Source organism: Zingiber officinale, chromosome 1B (genome assembly GCF_018446385.1).
Source record: "Zingiber officinale cultivar Zhangliang chromosome 1B, Zo_v1.1, whole genome shotgun sequence".
Taxonomy (NCBI): Eukaryota; Viridiplantae; Streptophyta; class Magnoliopsida; order Zingiberales; family Zingiberaceae; genus Zingiber; species Zingiber officinale.
The window spans coordinates 25,382,266-25,394,293 of NC_055986.1; the positions used below are offsets into that span (position 1 = coordinate 25,382,266).

The 12,028-nt window shown below is 36.6% G+C and overlaps 2 protein-coding genes across 6 annotated transcripts; both read left to right on the forward strand.

Moving 5' to 3' along the window:
* Window positions 1–702: 702 nt before the first annotated feature.
* LOC122053281 (basic leucine zipper 6-like) lies at window positions 703–8,742 on the forward strand. Of its 2 annotated transcripts, XM_042615277.1 has the most exons (5): window positions 703–892; window positions 1,597–2,261; window positions 7,816–7,891; window positions 7,969–8,095; window positions 8,323–8,742. In XM_042615277.1, the coding sequence occupies exons 2-5, from the start codon at window positions 1,669–1,671 to the stop codon at window positions 8,511–8,513; spliced, it is 987 nt and encodes a 328-aa protein (XP_042471211.1). In that variant the 5' UTR covers window positions 703–892; window positions 1,597–1,668; the 3' UTR covers window positions 8,514–8,742. The 2 variants fall into 2 exon arrangements, with proteins under 2 accessions (XP_042471211.1, XP_042471219.1); XM_042615285.1 differs by lacking the exon at window positions 703–892 and having other exon boundaries at window positions 911–2,261.
* Window positions 8,743–9,969: 1,227 nt separating this feature from the next.
* LOC122047987 lies at window positions 9,970–11,529 on the forward strand. Of its 4 annotated transcripts, none has more exons than XR_006130719.1 (4): window positions 9,970–10,158; window positions 10,262–10,497; window positions 10,566–10,935; window positions 11,151–11,529. XR_006130719.1 is itself a non-coding variant. In XM_042609666.1 (3 exons), exons 1-3 carry the CDS (start codon window positions 10,255–10,257, stop codon window positions 11,276–11,278), a joined length of 732 nt encoding a protein of 243 aa, XP_042465600.1. In that variant the 5' UTR covers window positions 10,188–10,254; the 3' UTR covers window positions 11,279–11,529. The 4 variants fall into 4 exon arrangements, 2 of the variants coding, with proteins under 2 accessions (XP_042465600.1, XP_042465527.1); XR_006130720.1 differs by having other exon boundaries at window positions 9,970–10,134; XM_042609666.1 differs by lacking the exon at window positions 9,970–10,158 and having other exon boundaries at window positions 10,188–10,497; window positions 11,160–11,529.
* The last annotated feature ends 499 nt before the right edge of the window (window positions 11,530–12,028 follow it).

A 12,028-nucleotide genomic window follows, 5' to 3' on the forward strand; every position in this document is an offset into this window, starting at 1 on the left:
ATTCCAGGCCTTATCTGTATCTACTGTCCCTAATATAACTCAAAAGTATTTATACAATGCAACAATAAAAACACAGTAAACAAAATCCTTTGCTATCATGAGCATTATACGTTTTATTTTAAGAAAATATTATAGGGACGTTCACATTTTAAAAAATTAAGTCATTCTAATAACATTATTATAATAATTTCAATCAAAACTATTTTATCTTATAATAGTTTAGTCAAAATTATTATAATTTTTATAGCTTTGATTAAATTTATTTCAAATACTATTTGGCTAATTTTGATAAATTTAAATATTTGTAATATTTATTTAGTTTTGATAAATATTAAAATAATTTTAATTTTAATTTTAATTTTAATTTTAATTGTAATTATGTTAGAATAGTTTTAAGTACAATTATTATATATATATCCTATCTTTTTTTTTTTTTGCGTATGAAAAATTCAATATATGTGTAAAGATCATTAATACTTAAAAGAGTAATTTGAGAGCTTAATCTATATGAGAATTGGGCAGGCAAACTTTTTGAATCAATAAATACCTTATAAAAAGATGAGATTTGTCCGATTAAATAATGTATCTTTGGAAAAATTAGAAGTAATTAACATTTTTAGATATTTATTTTTTAAAAAAACAAAATACTAAAACTATGCGATTTATAAAGTCACGTATATTCTCACCATCAAGTTCAAGTGTGTGCCCTGTTGGCTGTGGCCTGTGGTGCCTCTTCCAGTCTGGCTGCTTCGGGGAGTTCGCCCGCCGTCTCCTCCGGGCGGTGACCTCGACCATTCTCCCGCCTCCTCTCGGGCCTATCTTTGCTTCCCATTGCGACTCTCTTCCCGCTTCTGCTCTTCCAATCCCGATCCCTGCGCAGTAGGACGCCCAGGTATTTGTCCCACGGAGACCAACAAACAACTTCCTCCCTTCCTCTCCCGATTCTCTCCACCTTCGCCTTTTTCCTTCTCTCCCCTTTTCGCCTCCTTTTTAGCGCTCGGTTTGAGCTATCTGATGCCGATGGGTTATCGGTACAAGGCTTGAATGAATCTTCTACCTCGTGTAACCTTTTTTTCCTCTCGACATTCCGTTTTTTTTTCATTGCCCTGTTTTCTGCTGGTCATCGGATGCCGTTAGATTTGAGGTTACTGTTTCATTGTGCTTTTTTATTCCATATCCGTCAAGCAGCAATTTGTTTGGTAGGGTTTTAGCCCTTGGAGGAATGAGCATTGTTTGTTTGTTTGTTTTTTTTTTTTTTTTTTTGTGGAGATTTTATTGGAGATAGCTAGGGTTTTAGTTTGGATTTTGAAAACAGCCGCAATGCTGACCCAAAGCGTGCAGGTAGCTCGTATTTCGAAATCGCAAATGGAATGTTTAGATTTTACCAAAAGACATTTTTTTTTACATGGAGCAATTTGTAGTTTAGTTTATTATCCACTAGGAATTATGCATTCGGATTTACTTTTGCATGTTCAATTCATATACTCGGATTCTGAAATGTATGCATCTTGACGCAGAAATTTCTCTGTAACCTTTCTATCAACGTTATTTTCCTTCTTTGTAATATCCATGTTCGTGGTTTTGGTTCCATGACAGACAGAAGAAAGCGATTTGCACTGGTAATTTTTATGTAATAGAAGGAAAAAGATAACAACAATTTGTTTCATCATGTCTGGGTCGGTTCCCCTCCCCCCTCGATGTCCCTTTTCGAGTAGGAGTGTGCCTCGCCGAGCATTGGACTCTACACCTCATACCACTCAGAAAGATGATAACTTATGTGCACAACAGCCCATTTTTCCTCCCTATGAATCATCCTTAGATGAGCAACCAATATGGCTGGATGACCTGTTAACTGACCAAGAAGCTAGTAGAAGAGGAGGGATCTCTCTGCGGAGATCATCAAGTGATCCAGTGAGACTTTTGGATGTAGCTAAAAGTTTCCATGGTTCCATATATCCAGTCATTGAAGAAGATGCCCTGTCTGATGGCTTCATCCTCGAGTCCTTGGACTCTGAGGGATCCTGTGGAGTTGATTGTGGATTTGAGGCTGGAAACTGTGTCTATGGACCAAATTCCCCTAGGCAGAAGGGTAAGTTAACTGACTCAGAGAGCTCAATGATTGCCTCTCTGCTGGAAAATGCTCCCAGCAACCCACTAAAATACTTGAATGTGGATTTCCCAAGCACATCTGTTTTGAACGAGCCACATGGAAAAGAAGATCAGGCACCAGTAAATCCTGAGACTGAGAAGATAACAAGAAGGTAACTATAATTATTTTTTGTTTAAACTTTGTAGGTACCACGATTCATCCATGCTTATGCATGCATAATATTTGGCTTACAGTAAATGTAATTAGTTGCATAATTTATTTTCTACTATGGGGGCACTTCATATTTCTTCCCATGCTTATCTATTGTGTTATGCTATAATATGGGTATAATATTGGAATATAGGATTTGATTCCCATATTTATTCATGGGCATCTTCTATTATGTTTGCTTTTTATATTATCATCCTAACTTATATCTTCACTTTATCAAAGGATGCACTTCACTGAAGTGCGATGACCAAAACCCTTCTGCCCAACATCTCTCTTGAATCGTACGCATGTTGAACTGATCATTGCACAAACCGAGCACAAGAGGCCAAAGTGTTGAACTGGTCAAGGCCAAAACATCTTGACAGGTTGAATGGTTCAACTTCTATTACGTGGTTTGAGCGACCATCAAAACACCATGATGGCACGATAAGGCTCAAAATCATGCTATAAGCACTAATACATCCCTACTAGTCTTTTGATAGTGGTTATGTTCTTTAGACTTTCAGCCTTCTTTGGTTGTCAAGGTGTCTTGGACAAAACTTTGATGACCTAAAAGGGCTTGAATCATTGCATATAAGCATCATTACTTTTCTATTTATCTTCATGTAGTACTTATGTTCTTTAACCATAATTTTGAAGCACTTTGGATGGCCTAAAATGGTGTTTATATTCTGTAAGTATAATTCCGAGTCAAATTTGGCTGTCAAGATGTTGTGGCGAAAAACACCTTAATGACCCAGAAGGCTGGAAAATATGCTATATAGAGACAATTATAGTGCTATTAGTCTTTTGATAGTCTTTATGTTCTTTAACCATAATTTTGAGACTCTTTAACCATGATTTATAATAGGTGTCTTGGCCAAAACACCTTAGTGGTCCAAAAGAACTCAAAATCATACCATATAAGCACCATTGCATTCTACTAATTTTATGATAATATTTATGTTCTTTAATTATCAATTTGAGAACTTTTTACCTATGATTTTGAGCAAGTATTGGTCATCCAGGTGATTTGGCTAAAATACTTAGATGGTCTAAAAGGGCTCAAAATTATATCATATGGGCATCATTGCATCGTACTAGTCTCTTGATAGCATATATGTTTCTTAACCGTATCTTTGAGCCTCTTTTGACCATCAAGGCGTTTCAACCAAAACACTTTGTTAGCCCCAAAGGGCTTGAGAGCATGCAATATGGCACCATTAAATTCCTATGTGGTTATCTTCTTTAACCATGGTTTTCAGTCTTTACTGATTATTAAAGTGTTTTATCCAAAACACCTTGATAATGAAAAGGGCTTGAAATCATGTCATATGGGCACCATTACATCCCTGCTAGTGCAGTGTTTATATTATTTAACCATATTTCTAAGTCTTCTTTATACTCAATGATCTTATAAGTCATGCATTTCATTTTAATATAAAACATTAGTATATTTCTCCATTACAAATGTGTAATAATATATGAAAAGCATAAAATTTGCAACTGTCATTGGAAAACAAGCATATAAGTCAAACATGTTGAAAATCATGGTTAGCATATAAAGCATTAGTATATTTTTAAATATTGACCTTAGTAAGGGTTCAAAATTATGGTTAAAAATGGCTCAAAATCATGGTTAAAGAAGATAAGCCAATAGGGATTAGTGATGCCCATATGACCTGATTTCAAACCCTTTCGGGCCATCAAAATATCTTGATAGCCAAAAGGGCTCCAAATAATTCTTAAAGAAATATAAATACTATTAGGAAATTAGTAGGGATACAATGGTAACAATTTGACATGAGTTTGAGCCCTTTTGGACCCTCAAGTTTAGATAGCCAAAGCACATCTTTGATGGCCAAAAAGGCTTCAAAATCATAGTTAAATAGTCTTAGAATCATGCTTAAAGAACATAAATACTTTTGAGAGACTAGTAGTGATGTCCATATAGCATGATTTTGAGTCCTGGGCATTAAGGTGCTTTGGATAAATCAATTTGATAGTCAAAAAGGCTCAAAATCATATTAAAGAGGGCTCAAAATAGTAGTTAGAGAGCACAAAAATATTATTGGATGACTAGTAAGGATGCAATAATGTCATGATTTTGAGCTTTTTTTGTACCATCAAAGTGATATAGTTGAAACACCTTCTTGGTCAAAGAAGTCTCAAAATCATGGTTAAAGAAGGCTCCAAATATGGTTAAAGAACATAAATATTATTAGGATACTAGTAGAGATGCAATGCTAGCAATATGATATGATTTTAAGCTCTTTTAGGTCATTAAGGCGGATTGGACAAAACACCTTGATAACGAAACATGGCTCAAAATCATGGTTAAAGAACATAAACCTTCTCGGAACATTAGAAAGGATGCAATGGTACCCATATAGCATGGTTTCAAGCCCCCTTTGGGCCATCAAGGTGCTTTGGCCAAAAGACCTTGATGTCATTCAAAATCATGGTTTTAGAATATTGCCCTATTCACAAACTAGTAGAGACGCAATGTCACCCATATTGCATGATTTTGAATCCTTTTGGACCATAAGGTGCTTTGGTCCAAATACTTTGATAGTCAAACAGGGTTGAAAATCATAGTAAATAAATATAAACACTATCAGGAGAAGTTATGCAATGATGCTCAAAATTTTGAGTTACTTTTGGCAATCAAGGTGTTTTGGCCAAAACACGAAGTGGGTTTGCACTTCGACTTCTTCCACGTTGTTCGGGTGACGGCTCAATGTGCACATGGTTCAAGAGAGGGGTTTGGGAAAATCATATTTTGGTCATGACATTTTATTGAAGTGTACCCTTTGGAAGATACAAAAGCATGGTGCACACTTTGGCTAATATAAAATCTAAAGTACACAGTTTGAGAAATTTCGCATATTTGCTATATGCCACATCACTATTTTTACTGGGTTTACCTTGAAATTTCTAGCATTCTTATTTCTACGCCTCACTTTAGAATTTGAACAACACTGTGAGAGGTAATTGCTTTTATCTTTTGATGTCGCTTTGATTTCCTAATATTCCATACAGTGATGAGAAAATTAAATCTTCATGTCCTTGAGTACCAAAATCAATCATTATGAATTCATTGCAGTACAATAAAAAGGTCTTTGCTTTCACAACTCAAGTTTCTTTCTAAACTTAAATTTTAAAGTTTCAATTTTCCAGTAAGTGAGATGATTGCAAATGATTAGTTTATGCCGTAGTTGCAAAATCTTTGTAAAAACTGCTTTGTAGGAGTTTGATTTCAGCATGAGAAACTGTAAAAATGAACTTTGTCATTAAAGGAGATTGAAAATTATGATGATAATTTTTTGTTTGTATTTGAAAATTCTTCTCCAAAACATCAACCAATTGTTAACTCGTAGATTATAATAATTATTGCCCCCAAACATAAACATCACATCTCCCACTCACTGTTTGATGCATGGAGCTGGATAGACTTGTAATTCAAGTGGTGCCCTATTCGTTTTCAATCTTGGTAGAATGCTAGGCTTTCCCAAAAACGTCACTCTCTGCCTTTTTGAGTGGACTAGCAAAAAACTACCCATATCATATGGTATTGATTTATATTATAATCCCTGGCTGCAATTGTATTGTTTACAGATGAAGTGTGATGAACTAGTTCTCAGTCTACTGATCCACATCTAGGTACAATCTCTATGCCTTATTTGTCTTTGATCCTGATAGTAACCTTATAGACATTGAGATTGTTGGTAACAGAAAAGAGATACTAAGTTCTTAACAGAGCTAATCTGATTTTCTTTTGGTTATATATATATATATATATATATATATATATATATATATATAGACATCCGGGCGTCTGGATCACTTCTGAGCACCTCACACACTCAGTCGGGCACGGGAGTCGAGCAGCATATCAATCCTCTGTGTGTGTATATATATAGCGCTGATATGCTACGTACACTTTGCCACGCGCCCATGCGTGGATCTAGATGCCTGGATTCATTATTTTTTTTTTAAATCAACATTTCCTTAAAAAAACACTATATCCTATAAGCATTTAAAATTCTTAATCTTGAAAACTATGACCAAGAGGGAAGCCTGAACCATAGAGGGAAAATCTTATTAGCTTAAACTCATTATAACCCAACCCCTAAATCCTAAAATCTTAAACCCTAAATACATATAATATACCCCATGAGTATCTAAAATTTTTTATTTTGAACACTATAACCTAAGAAGAAAGCCTGAATCCTGGAGGAAAAATTTTATTGACTCAAACCCATTATAACCCGACCCCTAAATCTTAAAATTTTGAACCTTAAATACATATAATATACTCTCAAAAAATAAATAATAAACAAAAAAAAAAATTCTGATTGAATCCAAGGTGCCTAGATTAAATCTAGGGGTCCGCAGGGTTGTGCGGCAGCTAGTCCGTAGCATAGCAAACTCGTGTGTGTGTGTGTACTGTGTACATATATATATATATATATATATATATAATACTTATATTATGCGTGACTTCTTTCACGCACCCGTGCGCGAAAATCTTATTGGCTTAAACCCAATATAACCCAACCCCTAAATCCTAAAATCTCAAATCCTAAATACGTACCCTAAATACTATATACTATACACCATGAGTATCCAAATTTTTTTTTCGTTTTATTTTTTTTAGCTTAAACACTGTAACCCAACCCCTAAACCCTAAAGACAAAATCTAATTGGCTTAACCCCGGAGCTAAAAAAAAATTTAGTGTACTGAGGTTCTGAGCGCTTGAGTACATAAAAACAAGAAAAAAAATATTTTATCAGGCGCCTGGATTCAATCCAAGCGCCTCGAGCGTGCACAGTCGCGCATTAAACAAGCGCGCAGGATATTAGTTTTCTATATATATATATAGCAAGTTGTTAGCCTGCACACCGAGACGGGTTGATATTTTTTTTTTTTGGTTTATTATTTTTAAGCTCTAATAAGATTTTACCTTTAGGGTTTAGGGGTTGAGTTATAGTATTAAGCAAAAAAAAAATTAGAAGAGTAGGGAGTGTATATATATATATAGCCTGAGCAGGTTGTTAGCCTGCACACCGAGACGGGTCGATAAATTTTTTTTTTGGTTTATTATTTTTAAGTTTTAATAAGATTTAGGGGTTGAATTATAGTATTAAGTAAAAAAAAAAAATTAGATGAGTATGAAGTATGTGGATAACACACATATATATCATATATATACACACACTCTTGTTTAGGCAATGCCATTCAAGTTCATTAATAATCTTATTTATCTGGATGAATTTTCTGCACGACAATGATAGGCTCAGAATGATAATAAAGCTATGTTACTATCCCAAATCCAAAGTGAAATTAAATCTAGCACTAAGCCTATATCTAGTGTATTAATTGTACTACACCTTTCGCAATTACTGACTTTGAAGCATTGCTTTATTGTTCGATTGCTTTATATCTATTATCCTTGTGCCCTCCATCATCTTTTCCCTAAATTTTATGTCGTCTCGTCTGGCTGTTTATGCAGGCGCTCAGGTCAACGATCTAGGGTGCGTAAACTTCAATATATTGCCGAACTAGAGAGGGATGTCGATTTGCTTCAGGTGATCACATTAGTGTGATAATATACTCCCTTGATGGAATCTGCACACTATATTTGACTATGATAAAATTTCTGTAGACACTGGGAGCGGATTTGGCATCTAGAGTTGCTTCTCTGTTTCAGTACCGTCTTGCTTTGTCTATGGAAAACAAGAATCTGAGGCAGCATATTGCCGGTCTTCGGCAAGAGAAACTTGTGAAGGAGGGTATGCGAATAACTACGTCTTTCTTGCATATAAGAAGAAAAATCTAATTAGGGTTTGTGTCTTTGGTATATACTAATGAAGTTTCATTCATTATAATCCACTATATTGCGAGGTAATTAGCTACTGAACTCAACTTTTGCCCTTCAAAAAATGGACAAGGAGGAACCTTACCAGTTATCTTCTTTACAATTCCCTTGTCTGATTCATAGCCTTCCAAATGTTTACAGCTCAACATCAATCTCTGAAGAATGAAGCGGAGAGGCTGAGGATGATTTGTGGACGTCACCGGAGGGCTGCGTCTTGTTTTGAGGTCCCTTCTGCAGTGGATTCATCATCAGTAGTAAATTGGCAAATGCTGGACTTTGGAAAAATGGCTTTTGGTAGGAGCCAATCTTCTTTGAAGCCCAATTTTGGATAATGAAGTAGACAGTATTCTACCTTTGGGGATGAAGATTTGGAACCGCAGCTTCCTTTTGGATTTCCTAAACAAAGTTACTCCCTGTTTGGCTTTACACGGCCCTTGCTTTTCATCTTTCTTTCCAAACTCAGTCGCTTAACTTTTGATGGATATGCCGTCCATTGTTTGAACTGGTGAGCGGGGGAGAAAAAGGTTTAATATAATGTTTTTATGTTCACAAGCAAGCCATTAGGTGTTGACAAGCAAATCGCCTATTAAATGCACGGGCAACACGACCAGTTCATAACAAATGTCTATATTTTATTATAAGTAGTTTTAGTGCTCCCAAAAAAAATAAATAATATTGGTTTTAAGCTCATTATAACGAGCCACTAAGTGCTTTTGTTTAGTAAAAATATTACAATAATAATAATCATGTTTTATTTCATTAGGTAGGATATGCTATAATCTTTTATGCTATTGAATTTTTATTTTATATTATATTTTTATTTATACTTAAATAAATTTTATTTTATTTTATTAGTTGTTAATTAAATTTTTTTTTTAATCTTTGGAAACATAGTATCCGTTCCATTTTAAAGATGCTTGTCAGAATTTTTTTTCAACATAATATTTTCATTTTTTATTTTCTATGTTTTCAAACCATCTTAACGTTTCTGTAATTCTCTATTTAGTTATAATTTAACATTTAATTTTATATAATATAATAGGTTTAATTATAATTTTATAATTTTTTTTAAAAAAATTTAAAGATATTTTATGAGCACATATAATATTTTTTATATTTTTTTATAATAATCATCTCGCTTATATTTTAGATAAGATACTTCTCAATCTCTCAAGTTTAGATCCTCTGTCTCTAAATTTCTCTGTCCCTGTGTCTCCTTATCGATCGGACGGACCAAATTACATCTCAAGGATATCTTGCACATCACGAGGATACTGCACACATCTTAAAGACGCTATGATACCGTGAAATATAATCTGATCCATCCGATTGACAGAAGATACGGGGACAGAAAAATTTGAGAACAGAGGATCTGAACTGCAATCTCTCTATTATTTTTTAAAAATAATTTTAAAAATTTAAAACTCTCACATATATTATATCTTTCTCTTTTAATATTTTTATCCCGAATATCATTTGTTTTAAAAAATAATGTAAAATATTAGTTTTAAAAAAAAACAAATTTTGATTCCAGTTTTTTATGATTAATATGTTTTAATACTTCGAAAATATTTATATTTTCACTTGAGGAAATTCTTGATTTCGAAATTAATCGGTCGCCGTTGGCAGAGGACCTCGGCTCAGGAAGCACCGGGGGGAGGGTCCCGCAACCATGGCTCTTCAGGTCCAGGAAGTCATAGGGCCCAACTCGAAGGCCCCACTTCGTCACGTGACTTTTTCCGCCGTAGGCGCGACCGAATGAGGCAAGGACTCCACTCCTCGCTCACCTCACTCAGTTCACGCGTTCCCCCGCTACCCCCTTCGAATCCGGCGGCCATTGTTCCAACCTGGGCCACGTGCCACCCCCACGCACCCCTCACCCTCGCCGTCCTCCATCCACGCCGCTGTCCTGAGCCGACAATCGCACTTGATCGCTTCACGCTGGCCGTCCACGTACGATTTGCCCCGAACCCTGCGGTAGCGATTCGCCTACTTAATCGCGATCCTCCTCCTCGTTTAGTTTCTTTATCTACCGGGCTCCGCCTCGTTCCCTCACTCGCTCCGTCGCTTCCAATGGCAGAGTTCTCGCCCGAGTTGGAAGACGGCGAGCGCTGGCTTCCGGCCAACATCCTCAACGACGTCGGAGTCCGCAGCCGCCCCTCTCCCCTGCCCTTCCCCGCTTCTTCCGACGGCCGCGAGTGCCTCCCACGCTTAGCCTACTTGCAAGCCCTCGCACGCGAGCTCGCATCTCTCGGTCCCTTCCACCGGCACGACGTCTCAACTTCGCCCGTCTTTCCGCCGTCACCGCACTATTTTGTTCGCTTCCTTTCCCTTCTATTCCTCACTTTGGTTCCTCGTCGCTTACCTAAAACTTTGCCTGGCAGGTGTTCGGCGTCCCGCCGGCCCGATCGGTGAACAATGCGGTCAGATCCGGCGCAGTTCGAGACAGTTTCATGGCCGCCGGCGTCGGAGGCGGGTGCGCCTCATTAACCCCTAGCCTGAGATCGGTTCAGATGCGGGTGGGTTCCGATCGCTTTCCTCCTCCGTTGCAAAGCCATTGTTCGGCTTTCTGTGAAGATATAGACCTACGGAAGAGGCCATTCGGAGCTAGTAAAACGGGGATCATGCATCGCCCGGCCCCCTCAATCCGCGGCCAGTTCGCTTCCATTCCAACACCCGGTCCGGCGAGGGAGAACGCCGGCACAGGCGTGTTCATTCCACGGGTCAAAATAGAGAAGGTTAACGCAGCCCGAGGTAGTAAAAGAAGAAGAAAAAACCCTTATCGCTTTAACTTTCGAATAAACACGGTAAATTTGTAAAGTTTCAATTTTTTTTACCGAGCTTCTTCTTCGAATTTTACTCACGGAATTCAAATGTACGCCCCTTTATGAATTTTTTTATTGGCTCTGGAGGATATCGGTCGTAGTACTGGAGATTCTATGTTAATGACCCAAGCACTATTTCTCAAGATGTGACAGGTTGCAGAGAACAAAGCGAGAAAGAGGCTTCGAGCAATGGACCAGAGAAGGAGCGAGTGAAACATAAGCCACTCCCACATCCCATAGAGCATGGCCTGCCTCGGGATTGGACCTATTGAGACCCACCTCTCTGCTCCCCCTACTGTCATAGCGGCAGGGCTACCGATACCTTTTTTGTTTTCTGGCTGCCTCAGAGTGCAGTAGGAGAAGCAAACAGAGAGCGGGGAAAGTTTGAAAATATTGTAGTGCTGGAGACGTGACCGTGTTTTTGTTGGTTTGTAAATACTAGCAGAGAATAACAAATTTTGTGTGTGTTGTCGTACGGTCTTAATGAAATTAATGGGCTCATTCGAACGTTTTGTTTGCCTCATCAATGGTTGTTTGTCAAAACTGTGTATTCGTGCTGTTTATGCTTTCATTATTCCGTTTAATTGTGGGGATTTAAAAAAATTTTAAATTCAAATTCATATTCGAAAAACTCTCTGAACTTGTTCTATATTGTACAAGTGACTTCTCACTCAGCCGTTCTACATTGTTATAGACTTACTCAACAATCAAAGTTTTAGAATTTTTTTTATACATGTTATTAGTGCTTCAACCCTTTTATTTTTTTTAAAGATTTTTTATTGTTTTTGTTAAATATTCCGCTTTTCGAATAGATTAATTCTAAAAATAATCTATTTAGTCTTATAGAAATTTCAAGAAATACTACTGAAACTCATTTTGTCCCATAATAAAAAAATCCTTGTAGTGTGTTATATTTTATATTCAAATCTTACATGTCTATTTAACCATTTAGAGAATCTAATTGTTGAACTATAACTTTAGATAGCAAAATTTGTTTTTTTTTTATTCAAATATCTAACTTT